This window comes from Osmia bicornis, chromosome 10 (genome assembly GCF_907164935.1).
Source record: "Osmia bicornis bicornis chromosome 10, iOsmBic2.1, whole genome shotgun sequence".
NCBI classification, from domain to species: Eukaryota; Metazoa; Arthropoda; class Insecta; order Hymenoptera; family Megachilidae; genus Osmia; species Osmia bicornis.
The window spans coordinates 8156244-8170391 of record NC_060225.1 but is presented as its reverse complement, the minus strand read 5'-3'; the positions used below and the strand labels follow the sequence as shown (position 1 = coordinate 8170391).

General features: G+C 48.8%; 2 protein-coding genes across 2 annotated transcripts in view; one reads left to right on the top strand and one right to left on the bottom strand.

Annotated features, from left to right (window-relative positions):
• The window catches only part of LOC114875584 (cullin-1), a 58759-nt gene that overhangs the window by 37814 nt on the left and 6797 nt on the right, over positions 1-14148 (bottom strand). The window lies entirely within an intron of this gene.
• LOC114875588 (inhibin beta chain) lies at positions 1526-14058 on the top strand. Its single transcript, XM_029186024.2, has 5 exons — positions 1526-3602; positions 11936-12156; positions 12464-12698; positions 12761-12938; positions 13314-14058. The coding sequence occupies exons 1-5, from the start codon at positions 2822-2824 to the stop codon at positions 13552-13554; spliced, it is 1656 nt and encodes a 551-aa protein (XP_029041857.1). The 5' UTR covers positions 1526-2821; the 3' UTR covers positions 13555-14058.

Genomic DNA, 14148 nt, shown 5'->3' with positions numbered 1-14148 from the left:
AGATACGGGAACATCGCGGCGGAGGTAGAGCGGAAAGAAGCGAATAAGGAGAAGAAAGGAACGGAGAGGGTGCAGCAACCTTTTACACCTGAACGACGCGGGTTAGCTCATTAACCTGACGTCTTAATTTAAGCGATCCCGAAGTTATCCTTTCGGTGCGGATGCCGAGGGATCAGGGATCGGGTAGAAATCGTAGATGGTCTCCATCGTTTCAGTTCCTTTTTCGGTAGAAACGATTACAAGCGTTTCGGTAACCCGGTTGACGCGTAAGGAGAAACGTAGGAGAACGATGGAAACGATGGAAAAGCAAGAAACACAAAGGGGTGGAGTGCGCGGGGCAACCCTCGCCTCTGTATGGGTGTATGTTACCCGAGACAGAAAGAGAGAGAATAGAAAGAAGTGGGAGAGATTTTAGGAAAGATTACGACGAAGAAACGAACGATTCTAGAAGAAAGTAAGGAAAGGAGATAGAAACCTTGGCTCATAATAGGAGAAAAGACCGGCGCCTCTCGCAGCATCACCACGTGGCATGAGGCCAACTACCGTCTTCTGATCAATATGCTTACAGCTAGCTCGCTTCTCTTTCTATCTTTCTTTCAATCTATTCTGCTGCTTTTCTACACCGTCTACATGCGAACCGTTCAAGTTACAGCCGCTATTGACACGTCGATTATCAGTTACATTCGTCGATCGAAAGGAAGAAAAGCAAAGGGCAAAGAAAATCTCCACCGTTACAACCATCCTCGAAGCTCTTTAGCTTCTTTCTTTGAAATCGAACTATGGTCTACGAAATACCACGAAATCGAAGTTTCAATTTAAGAAAACTCGCAATTTTGTAGAACAACCCTGGAGGTTGAACGATTCAACGGAAGAGCGAAACGGAAGGATACACGTAGCGCACGGTACCACGCGTGAGCCACGTGGTGACTCTTCGAGGTCCGTGCTTCTTGCTCCTCTCTCCCACCCTTTCGTTTCTACGTTATCCCTACGTTTACCCCGTATTTTTCGAAAAGTCCGACTTTCCAGCTGGGGTTGGAACACGTGGTCCAAGGATTCGGTCAGCCGGAGGATGTACCGTTTCAGGTACTCAAAGTGGTGAAAGGGAAGAACGTAAGAAAGAGGATACGAACGCGACGAGGTTCGAGTATTGTATGTACGTGTAAGTAACCGTGTATCGAGGTAGAAGAGAAAAGGCACGGAGGCAAGTTGGAAGTAAAGGTATAGGGGACCGCTTGTATAAAGTTATCGGGGAGTTTAGCCGGTTGTTGCGGTATCTATATCGTGGTGGGTGGGTGGATAGTGTTTCGTTGGTCGGTGGTGGTTACGGTGGCGATAGTGGTGGTGGTGGTGGTTGTGCTACTGCTGCTGCTGGTTCTGGTGCCGGTGGTGCTGGTGCTGCTGCTGCTGGCGGTGATGGTACGGCGGTGGTGGTATCGGTATTGGTAGTGGTGGTGGATGCCCCTCAGTGTCCGGCGCGCCTCCGACAAGCGTGCTTCGGTCGTAATAGGGATCCTTTGGCGTTTCGTTGTTATCGTGGATGATATCGACGAGCCGAAACAAGAGAAAGGAGAAAGAAAAAACACGCGACAATTAGAAAGACGCGCGAGCAACGGACAGTTACGGTTGATCATATTTTCCACCCCTTGTACAGCGAAACGGGCCTTTTAGCTAGCCGTGCCGCATCCGATAGATCGACGAGGATGTACGCGGGTAGATCGATAGTTCCGCAATGGCTCGTGAACCTCGAGAAGTCGCTTGGAGGATCGCGGTTACACTGAACGGTTAGAATCTGTGTTGAAAGCCGATAAAAAGAAAGCTAGAGAAACATACACAGACGCACAGGCACAGGGGGATCCATCCTGTCGAGGAAAGGATCGGTTCGGCTCGAATGCCCCTTGTTACTCGTGTAGCCGTGCCAGGCTTTTAAATGGTGCATCATTCCGAGGATCTTAGTCGTAGTGAGATATTAGGTACGCGTAGAAAGTGTCCAAGAAAGTCGAGGAGACCCTAGTCGTTTGTATCGAAACCGATCGGAGTCAAACGCGATCTCTACGAGTTGAATAATCCCGATCGCAGGCCTAAATTGTCATGTTACTCCGATCGTACTTAGTATAAAACGCATAGGATAATTTGACGAGGTGTCAACGTAGTAAAAGAGTAAAGTGAGAGAAGCGGAAAAGAAATACGGAAACGGTACACGAAGGAAGCGGAAGAGTGAAAGAAGAAGGGAAATAATAAGAATAAGAAGAAGGCAAAGAAAGAAGGATAAGGCGCGTAACCCGTGGACGTGCAAGACGGTTAAAACGAGAACGCGAATGGCCGAGAACGCGAATAGGGTGTACCCGGTTACGGCGGTCCATCTTGCGGGTGAGATCGATCCTGATACAGCGGCACCGGGTAGTTGGTAATGGGGGGTTTAGGCGAGAATGCCTCTTCCCTGTCGTCGTCGTCGTCGCCGTCGTCGTCATCGTCATCGCCGATCTTTAGCCTGTCAACAGGTTCCTGTAAGCGTAACCGTTTGTCCCTGTACCGCCGGCCAGAGGCCAGGATTCCCATCAAACACGCCGACCATCGGGTTCCCTTCGATCGTAGTAATAGCATCGACGAGCACGCCGGTATCGGGCTGCATCTCCATTCGATTGGATCTATCGGTAGTATTAGAAACGAGCCTGATCGGATCGGTGATCGGCGATCGCGTGAAACCGAGTCGGATCCACCGATCGCGAACGGGACGGAAGATCGGCGACGAGGAAAACAGGAGGCCGAGGGAAAAGGAAGGAGGAGGTGGTGGTGGGGGTGGAGGAGGTGACTCGCCGCCGAGATGCACCAGGTGCCGTACGGAGCTGGACTTAGCTCGAACGCGGGTCGAAACGAGAGGCTCTTCCGGAAGAAGACGCACGAGTGTAGTCGACGTAGAAACGCCGAAACTCCGATCGATCCACCGATCGATACAGCTCCATACTGTCGAGTACAACAACCCCCACAATTGGCTTCCTCGCCTCGTATCCTTTCCAGATACAGAGGATCCCTGCTACCTTCGAACGTGCTTCTCATAGGATTAGCGCTTTGCTGTTTAACCCTATCGCCGGTAGAACCGCGACAAAACCATCATCATCATACTTGTCCCGGTTGCCCGCATCAACAGCAACACCAGCAGCATATTCACGAGACGAATCGGGGCGGTGGTTCGAAGGATACCGCCGCGCCCAGCCCGGACGATCTCAGATTGGAGGCGATCAAGCATCAGATACTAACTAAACTCGGCCTTAGAACGCGACCGGACGTAAACAGAACTTTGGCCACGGTGCCTAGGCATTTGGCGCTCGAGACACTTTACAGAGCCGAGGCACAATCCTCGTCTCGTTATCCGTCCGACAGATCGAACGACGACCATGACACCGTCTATTCCCCGGACATTCTCTACGGCGGCGACGAGTATTCCTATAAAAATCTCGATCACCGAGCCGAGAGTTCGGCTAAAGACAACTCCAGGTTTGATTCATCCTATCAAGTCTACGGAGAACGCGACGCTCAAGATTCGCAGGAGGAGATTGACGATTTCTACGCGAGAACCTCCGAGATTATCACGTTCGCCGAGCCCGGTAAGTTTCGCCTTAATAACGATATCCTCCCAAAAAATTTCCCTCAACTTATCGATACCCGAATTACGGAGAACACGATGGGCCGATTTCTTGCAATTTTCCACAAGGCACGCTACTCGAGAAACCTGTGATTCGATTCGATTCGATTCGTTTCATCCCTCCGGCCGAGCTCGCAAAAGTGAAACGGATCGAATCGCGAAAGAAAATGATAATTTGCCGTTAGTCAGAGGGAGAAGGCGAAAGGTGTACGTAGAGGGTAACGTCACGAATGACACCTTGGTTCGCATGCATGCGTGGCCACACGCCTCGAGCCACGTGGCTCGCGGACATGGGTGTCACGCCACAGCGGTCTATAGTTCGTTCCGTAGTTCAGCAACTCCAAGTTTAACGATAAGAGGGTAATAGAGCTAGTCGCCGGTAGAGAGTGAGCAGTAATGTTGGCGATCGTTTACGCTCCTGCCACGCTATTCCTACTTAACGTTCGCCACGGTTTAATTAACGAGCCTTTAACGAGATTCCATCAATTACCACTTTCTTTTCGCCGACCGTCATCTATCGATCTTTCTTACCAGTCTACCTCTATACCGAAGATCATTTTCTACAGAAAAGGAATCGGTAAATCGTGTTTTCCCCCCCAGTTTTCACTCGCTTACTCGAATTTCTGGTCATCTCGACGCATCTCGCGTATCGTTCTTTTTGTTAGCCAATCCGCAGATCGATGCCGCGCGCGAAAGCAGACCATTCCAGGAGAAATATTGCTCGGAGAGGTCGTGTCGGTGGACCAGGGAATATTTCGCGTACACGAATTCGTGTTGCTCGGCTTTTCTGATATCGTTGTATCAGAGACCGCATCGTAATGCGGCATGCGTGATACTTCGACGTTAATGTCGCCCTCCACTATAGATAGCCGGTGAACACGTCATTCTTTTTGAAGAAACTAAAGAAACTATAAACTACCATCGCTTCTCCGATATTGATTCCCCTGGTTGCACGGGCTACCAGCTTTTCGTTCGACGGACTTTCTTTTTTTCGTTAATGCGACAGACGATGGAATTACGGAGCATCGAATCACCATCGGATGAGAAATCCGTTGTTCGCACGCGTTACCTTCGAATTCGAGAAGAAACGTAAAGAAAAGACGCGCAATTCCTCGTTAAAATTTAGTTAATTACGAATATCCTGAGGGAAACGTGGCAAAACGAGTTTGGAAAAGTCTTAAACGAAAAATAATTGAACTGTACGCGTTTCGGTGAAACTCGTTCCGAACGAGAACGTCGCATTGCGCGAGATTAAACCGCACGGACGGGATACGTTTAGAAGTTTTCCTTTCTCTCCCCTCGGGCTAGAAAAATCGAACCAGAAAATTTGGCAAAATTTCGAGAAGGAACGAAAGAAAGAAGCTGAGGGATGGAATAGTCGCGAAACAGCTTTGTCATTGCCGCCAGTTTTCCTCGTTTTCCGGCTTCTTTTCTCGAACCGTTCCTCTATTTTATCCCCGTCCACTCGGAACCATCGTATCTGCCGGTCCATTCTATCAGCATCGCCTATGCCGTAAGCCTGCGGTCATAATTTTGGCGGTTTATTGTGCATCGAGTTTTTCATGTACGAGAGGAAACCATTACTCGTGACAGGGAATTGCAGAAGCGTAGTAATAGTCGCGCCTGGAAACGGACGACTAACTTGTCCGTACGCATGGCTGGCGGCCCCACGCAACACGCTCTGCCAACAATCATTTGCCCCGGTTAATTAGATGGATCCGTCGCGTCCTGCTCCCTGTTTTTCACCCTCCTCCACCCCTTTCGCTCTTCGTTTCCTCTTAGGTGCGCGCACAAATTTTCCTGCCACGAAAATTTCAATTTCCATCACCGAAAACGAATTTTTCCTCTTCTTATCTATGGGAAACGAGGCCTTTAGCTGCTTTCAAACGAATAAATTTCGTTCTTTGTTTCCTTTTACTTCCCTTTTCCTTTTCAATAATTAAAGTTGCATGAATCATTTCGTTGTATAAAGCGTTTAACCAACGTTCGAGTTGAACAGCGAAACACAGCGGGTGCCTTAAGACATTACATAAGGCAAGGCACGCGTGTTTTTCACGGGGCAAGGTTCCATTTTGAAAGCTTACTTTTTAACGCTACGAATTTACTCGTTAAAAACGAGGCTTACAAATTCTTCCCAGCATCTCATTAGCACCGTTCTGTTTACCGACGCGACGCGACGCGACTGAAACGAGCGTAAGTCTTCGATTAAGTAATACGCCGAGACGTAATCGCGGCCATTCGAAGCGCATTAAACGCGACACCCTCGGTAATCCGTTCCAAATCCGCCGCGATAAAGTGTGCCCAGGGACGTTTCCTTGACCTTGAATTTCCCGAGTTAAGACGAGCGATCGTTTTACCTAACCCAATCAGTCTAACCGATGTTTATCGATTCCCCCAATCGATTCGCGTATCCGCGGTGCGGGCGGTGTCGAAACGAATTTTCCAACCCCTTCCCTCACGCTTGATGCCGTGGCATCAAGAGGATTCGCGTGCGCATACGATGGATGGTCGTCGAGGATACTGGAAAGTCTTGGAAGGTCACGACATCGGGGCTGACGAACCAGGACGACAACTAGTTGAAGATAGTTTCGAGCGGGACAGGGTCGAACTCCTTCACCCTGGACACCTCGAACAATCTCGTTCGATCGATTGTCGTGTAATTTTCGAAACAACAACCAACCCTCCGCGATTTCTCTTCTTCGAAACTAAAGATACATAATTTCCTTTCCGAAAATTCTTAGGCAAAAAGAATCTCGATCGGGAAATTCGGCTTAAATTTCTACTAGAAAGGCGTGGTTACATCCGGAAATTCAGTGTCACGATCGTTCAACTGGAGTTGCGTTTTATTTCGCGAGCAGGAGATTTAGGGGCAGTTGCGTTGCGCGAGGAAACTCGTGTACCAAAGCGTTCGAGTTCGTTCAACCTGGTTGAATCCAAGGGACGAACCCGCGTGCATGGGGTTAAGACACGACCTTCCAGACGGTGATAGTAAAGGAAGAAAAGGGAGAGATCCTCCCTTGTTCTCTCTGTGTCCTGCCGTTCGACAAAGGGTTCCTGGTGTAAGAAGAGAGATTGGAAAGGGTTGAGAAGAAGTAGAAGAAGAGGAAGAGGAGGAGATGGCCGCGAGGGGTTGCGATAGAGCGATAGGCAAGGGGAACGGGAAATGGGGAATGGGAATGGGAAGAATAGGGTGGGAATATCGGAGCAGGGAGGCTGACGGGATAGGAGGGTTCGAGATGCGTTGGAGTGGGACAGGGTCGAACTCATGGACGAACGAGCCGACGGATAGGACGGCTGGCGCCTCTAGTCAGATCGATGCACGTGGCTCCAGCGGGGCGCCGCTCTTCGTACATCTCCTGCTACACCCCCTTTATTCTCTCTTGACTTTCTTCATCCTGCCGCGCTACATGCTCTACAATAGAATTCAGCGATATGCTATTTTACTTTTCTCTACTTCTCCATTTCTACTCGTCTTTACATACGTATCCTTCATCTTGAAGGTACTTTCTTCGATTTCTTTTCTTATCTCGTCTCTTTCTTCCCTTCCCACTTGGAGGTTTCTTGATTTTTTATCGTTTATCTGGCACACAGCGAAGATCTCGATCTGCATACTAACCGATCGCGTAATCCAACGACGTCCAAACTGCGTGAGTTTTACGGTTCACCAACCCCGTGTACTCGATCCGTTTAATCTTCGCGATCCCGGCTTGGCGCGCTCGCTCCAGACATTTTTTATCGTAAAGAGAAAGAAAATCGAATTTTCTTCGAGAGGCGAACATCATTTTTCACCCCGATCGTTGTAAAACGTTGAAAAGAGAGATTAGTTCGATACGCTAGTCGCGTTAATTACCCGCGATTCTCGTTACCTTCGAAAAGGAACCTGGCCACTTTTTTTCTCTTCCATCAACGAGGCGCGGCTGCTTCGCTCGGAAACGCCCAGTTTTCCCTATTCCTATTGGAAAACTTTAAAATGCAACAAAGTGGAAAGATCGCTGTTCGCGGACCTGTATCGCGACGTATCGCGTGCATGCACGATAATACCGCGACAATGTGATTTACGATTCAGGTGGCAACTCGGCACGCGACGTTTCCAACGCGCACGATTTTTCAACGAACGCCACCTTCTGCGCCGTTCCGGTAATAATTTTCAAAACTTGCCTCTCGCTTCTTTCGCGTGTACTATGCAGCAAGAAACAGCGGTGTAACGAAGTAGACCCTTTCGGTAAAGCAACGCGATTCGGATACACCAGCATCGCGGCACGTGATTTGAATGGCAACCCGCGATACGGACGGCTACCTAGCGAGCGACCACGTGGCGATAAATCTGGATCAGGGTTACCAACAAGCTATATCTGACCCTCTTATTTGACTGACCGTATTACGGTCACTAGCCCCGGCCCTCTAAGGTGCACGATATACCTGAACAGCTACTTATATCGCCGGTCTGTGCGCAAACATCGCGATACTATTCAGAGTAACACGTCAGTATCGCGTTCTCCGTAGTTCCGTAATTAGGTTCGCACCGAGGTCGAAGCAACGCTCGGGTTAGACACTTTCCATTGCGATTCATCGTGGAAAAATCGAAGAGAATTTCATTAGAGCAACGTTCTTGTCGTAAATATAATGAAATGATTGGAATGTTTCGTCGACGAAACGTTTCCAGTTTGTCCGGATAGAAGAAATTGCTTGATGAATCCGAGTAGACCAATTTCGCAAGCCCGAAATGTTACGATTTATTTGCCCGATTCTTCTTTGTCCATCGAGCGATAAAAATTCGCGAAAACCTCAGCCGTTATCTCGATCCTAGCTTCTCGTTCCCCTCTACGCGGTTGCCTCAGCATTTCTCTAGCTCGTTTTGCAGGACGATGAAATAAGATTTTCTTTCCTCCTTTGTTGCTGGTTCGTTTATTCATCGTCCGTCGCGTCGGTTCAGCGCGATAACGCTTTTCGATTCCTCGATATTTTTTCTCTCCTCTCTTTAAGAAAGTACAAATATTTCCATATCGAAGGGAATCTTTCGCAGCTTCTGGTCTCGTGTTTCGAAAAATCGTCGTTGTTCGAAGAAAATCGCGGGTGGAAAATTTGAAAGAGAGGAACGTCCGATGGTTTCGAGACGTTCACCAAAATGGATTTCCCACTTGCCTTCTTCTTTACGATCTGACCTTACAGTTTAGCTGGTGCAATTTAGTTTAGTCGGCGGGTTCGATCGACGCACGACGCGGCGCGTCGCGGCGCACGGTCCATCCGCGTGGATAGAGTCGGTAACGTTGCTGCCTTTTCTCAGACAACTTCTTGGCCACCGTGGATCATTATCTTAAGAATAATATCTTCGTCTCTCTCTCTCTCCTCTTCTCTCCGTTGGCTCCTTTTTCTCGCATCTACCCTTGCTTTCCGTCTTCCCTTTTCCTTTTTCCTTTTCTTCTCCTCCACCCTCGTGCGCTCGATCCTTTCGTCGCTCTGTTCATTCGTAGCGGTTTTCCTCAGCGCGTTACTATACTGCGCGACGTCTTAAATGGACGACTTGGCGACGAGGAGACCCCTCTTTTCGTCGCTGACATGCTCCCGCACCAAATTTACGGTCACATTCTACCGCGATCGCGCTAACCTCGTTTACGAGCAGTCGTACAGATACGAAAGAGAGACAGACAGAAAGAGAAAGAAAGTGTAAAGCCGGGGGATGAAAGAGAAAAAGAGAAAATCGTAGAAATAGATACTCCGTCATCCCCTGTTACAAAGTGTCGATTCCCATACAAGATCGAGATGCCGGATCCTCTGAGGATCCCTGCTTTCTAATTTCTTAATCCCTCGAACCAGCATTTAATTTCCCTGTTTTCCTGTCTTTCCTTCGAACGTACGTACAATGAAAAGTATCGTCGGAGAAACGAGGCGTCCGAGCAATCAGAAAAATGAAAATTACCGAAAAAGACACTGATCGAAACTGAAATACGGTGATACGGAATGGTAATGTCGCCTGGGACTATAACTAAAGAGGTCACGTTATACATCCAAGTGCTAATTCAACGCGGTACCAGAGGAAGTTCACGGAAAGTTCAACGTTCGATTTCCTTCTCTCCATTTTTCGGTTTTAATGAAACTCTTTTCCTAGATCGTGTGAACGTTTCGCCCTGATGAACTTATATCGATTCAACCGATCAACCTGGCTAAACCTTTCGAGAAAAAAAGCGACAGCTTATCGTAATGAATCGGGAAGGCAAGGATTAAAGAAATCGAAAACGATCGACGGACAAAGTTGCTCGATCGAGTGACGGTCTCGAGCGTAAAATTAACTGGTCGGAAAGATGCGACGGGAACGCGAGAAAATGGGAATGTAGATTCGGAGTGGTGTCGCATTGCGGCGCAGGGGCAAAAGTAGCCGATGTACCGACCTCGAAAAGTATACGACACACGATCCACTCGAAACTCGAGCGAGGCCGAACGAAAGTCGAACGACGCCCCTCCGGGATTCATCGGTTCTCGAGCTAGCGACCATTAACTCGTACGACAAATTTCTGTCGCGACTGCTTCTTACGAATTCGTGAAGCGAAAAAATGAAAATCATCCACCGAGAAAGGAATAACGTGGCGGCATTGGGCCAACGGGTCGCGCCGTGCCACCCCCGTCGCGGCCAAAGAGCAACAGATTAATCGAACGTTCGCTAAGTATCACGGTCCAATTTCATTTAAATCTCTCGGTCCAACTGTTATGCATATGTACGTATATAAATGGCGGACGACGATTGGTAAAAATTTTGCGTTTCGCAAATTGATCCGCGGAATGGTCTCAATTCGAGGGATAATAAAGGAAAATGGTAAGATGCTTTTTCATTCCACGCAAATCGTGCCATTCGCGAGGAATCGAACAAAGGGGAAGAAATATTCTTGATATACATATTCGAAATGGACAAACGCGTCTAAGAAATTTCCTCCGCTTCCTAAGGGTGCTTTTGGCGCGAAAGCATCGATTCTATTCCCTGCGCTAACGATCGATGATCTCTCTCCTTTCGAAGCAAACTTCTCCGGCTCGTTATCTGGAAATCCTGGACGGGAACGAACGCGACGGTCTTATTGAAACAAGGATACCGAGAAACGACGACGTCCTGGAGTCTCGTGGCAGCTCTCCTAATCCGCGAGCCAAAACCTCGCTCGTCGCGATACGTGACGGACGATATTGATCACGCGATAAAAACTTCCGTTCCATTTGTTCCGGCCAACGCGATCTTACAATAATGACACAGCGACGGAGACAGAGAAAGCGTGTACGTACGGAAGGGTGAGGGTAGACTTTCAGATGCAAGATCGCGAACGAGGAGCGCAAAGTGAATAGGTGCGAATACGGAAAGTCTGCCGGGTGTATAAAAGTAGCGGGCGAGAAAGAGAAACGGGGGACTCTAGGTACTCGTTGTATGTATGCACGCGTGCAAACGCATCCTCGTGTCTCTCTATGCATGTAAAAGTACGTATATACGTATATCGGTTGGTCCATACTTAAGGGGTTAAGCGTGTACAACCAACAGGCCGGTAGGTTGAATCTCTTGGTGGTTAACGTCGCGGCGCTCTTTCGTCGAGGGTTGAAGTTGCGGCGAGGGTGTGGATGTCGTTGGCTCTCGTAAAAGAGTCTTCGACCGTGCCCGTATCGAGTCGGTGTCGGTGTCGGTGTCGGTAGTGCTTGCAGGCTGGTTGCGCAAGGGTAGAAAGGGGATGGGGTGATAGCGGTGGTGGGTTGTAAAGGGGAGATTGAGCAAGGGGAAGAAAGGAGAGAGACGCGAAAGGAAAGGAAAGGAACGGAACGGAACGGACTGGAACGAAACGAAACGAAACGAAACGAAACGAAACGGAAGAAGAGGGAAAAGAGAAGGAAAGAGAGGGATAGTAGGTGGGTCGCGGGGAAGAGATGGTGGAAGGCAGACGGGCGGCAGACAACCCGTGCTTATCCCCGCCCCTCCAGCGACTCCCGCTCCGTGACTCACCAAACCGTTAAGGGATGAAGCCGCCCTGCTTTCACTCAACGTACGCACACAATCGCGGATATTTGCAGATCCGTGCGGGTGAACCTACCCGCACACACACGTACACCCTGCTCGATAGCCGCGATGTATCTCTTGTTACGTTTGCAGACGAACAACCTTTTCTCTCCTCTATGTTGTATTTCATCGAGCCGAGCCTCCCCCCACGAGAGAATATCTTTCGACACCCGCCTTTCCACCCTTTCCCTGTTCTCATAAAAAGAAATCTAACTTGGAAGAAATCGACGGTCGATCCAGCTGATGCGAATGTAGGAAATTTGTCTAATTTGCAGGAAGAACGTTAAACGGACAACCGCTACTGGAATTCCCGATGTCCAGCGGGGAACCAGCGTTGGAACCTTTGAAAATCAAGAGGGCAACGCTTTGGGCGCGAGTCGAATTCAAACACGCCCATCATTATCAACACCATCGCCAGGGCGAAACGAACCAAAGAAACATTACGCTGTGGGTATTCAGGGTACGCTGCGGCAACATGACGCACTTGCGTGGAAAGGTAACTTTAATCCCTTGATTATTCGATTATCGTTTCTCATCCCCTCTTTTCCCCCGGTCATTTTTCTACCCGAACGGAAGAAAAGAAAGGAAGGACTTTCACACTTTTATCCGATTTATATGAATTTAATCCCATTAAAACGTACCGCGATCTTAAGCCGCCTTACCGATAATTTGTTCGATATTATCGGCTACGGTTGTCGGGTTTCGCTCGATCGGGAAGCTTCAAACAAATACCGTCGAGGAAAAAAAGAGGAAGAATGAGAGAAAAAAAGGAGAACAGGTATTCACGATAGGCGCTTTCGTAGGAGCTCGGGCAACATCTGGAAATGGTAACGTCCCTAGGTGTGAACATCGGTCAATTGGGGTGGCTAAAGTTCGATGTCACCAGAGTGGTGAACAGTTGGTACACGACTAACGAAGGTTCGACCAGAGACAAATTGACACTGTTAGTCGATTGTACCGGATGTGGTTCGCACGTCCACGTATCGACGTTCAATGGTCATTCCCCGCACGTGATCGACTCGTCGTTTAACGCAAAAGGTGAATATCCCTTTCGATCATCGTTAATCGATCATATTTTATCCCAGGATTCCCTGTTTCAGGTACTCAAGACCCGGACAGACCGTTCCTAGTGGTTCGCACCGATCCAGCGGCTGTGAAAAGAGTTAGAAGACGGGCGGTCGAATGCAGCGGCGCGATAAAGGGTCAATGTTGCAAGCAAAGGTTCTACGTGAATTTTTCTCAACTCGGTTGGGACGACTGGATAATCGCTCCGCAGGGGTAAGATTACTAATTCATTTACAACCGTGCGATCCTTGTTCTTGTTCGTCGTCGGTGAAATAACACGCGATGACGAGGAGGAAGAGGAATGTTAGACGACGGCACGCGACGACAACACTTTCGCGGAGCGGATAGCCGTCGCGACGTCGATCGTTGTAGACTGTAGACTGTGTAGAGTCACTCGTAAGGTATCCCGTGAAATCGGAGTGTCGCTTACAAGTGCAACGTCCCTAAACCCTTAACTTGCAAGCAATTATTGCGTAGTCATCTAAGGCTTACCCCGGTCTAACAAGGAACGCGATACTCGTTACGTTCGTTAGCGTGCAAAGCGACACCGACTAAATACTCGAAGGTGTATTTCTTCGTCGTTTGCAGGTATTACGCCAACTACTGCAGGGGTGATTGCGCGACAGGGCATAGAACGCCGGACACCTTCCTCAACTACTACACCCACGTGATCGAGGAATACAGGAAAATGGATCGACTGGCCGGTATGCAACCGTGTTGTGCCCCTCTAAAATTCTCGCCAATGTCGCTAATCTATTACGGCCCCGATTCCAACATCATCAAAAGGGATCTACCAAAGATGGTGGTGGACGAATGCGGATGTCCCTAAGTGTTCCTCGATACCGCTACCACGAAACGAAGGGTTCGCGCCGCTTTACCATCGAATATTACCCTCGACTTTCGTGTTCCAATCAAAACCTTCTCTATACATATATACCACCTACCGTTTTCTTCCGCGTTCGTCGAAAGTATACCTAGTATCTAGTACGAAACTTTTCGAACGAGTTACGCCGAGTTACGCGTGTATTAGAAGAGAAAAAAAGAAAAGAAAAGAAACGGTTTCAATCGTGTCCGCACCTCTATCGACCCTTCGCGATCCACCCTTACGCCGAGCCACCACCGGTCTAAGGGGGCTCGTGTTACGCGATTTTCGGCACGTTCCCAGACAAGCCTCGATCCGGTTTCCTTTAGGGTTCGTTCCTAGTATTACGGAGATATAGACACGGTCAGAGTCCGTTTGAAAAACGATCCGTGTGTCCTCGAATCAGGTCCAAAAGCAATTTTCTACCTTACAACGGATTCTCGATCGTCGGCAATCCGATTACGATGAAACGAAACGAAACGAAACGAAACGAAACGAAACGGGACGACGCAACGCGACGCGACGCCAATATTACGGACAATCGAGAAAGTATGACCAGAC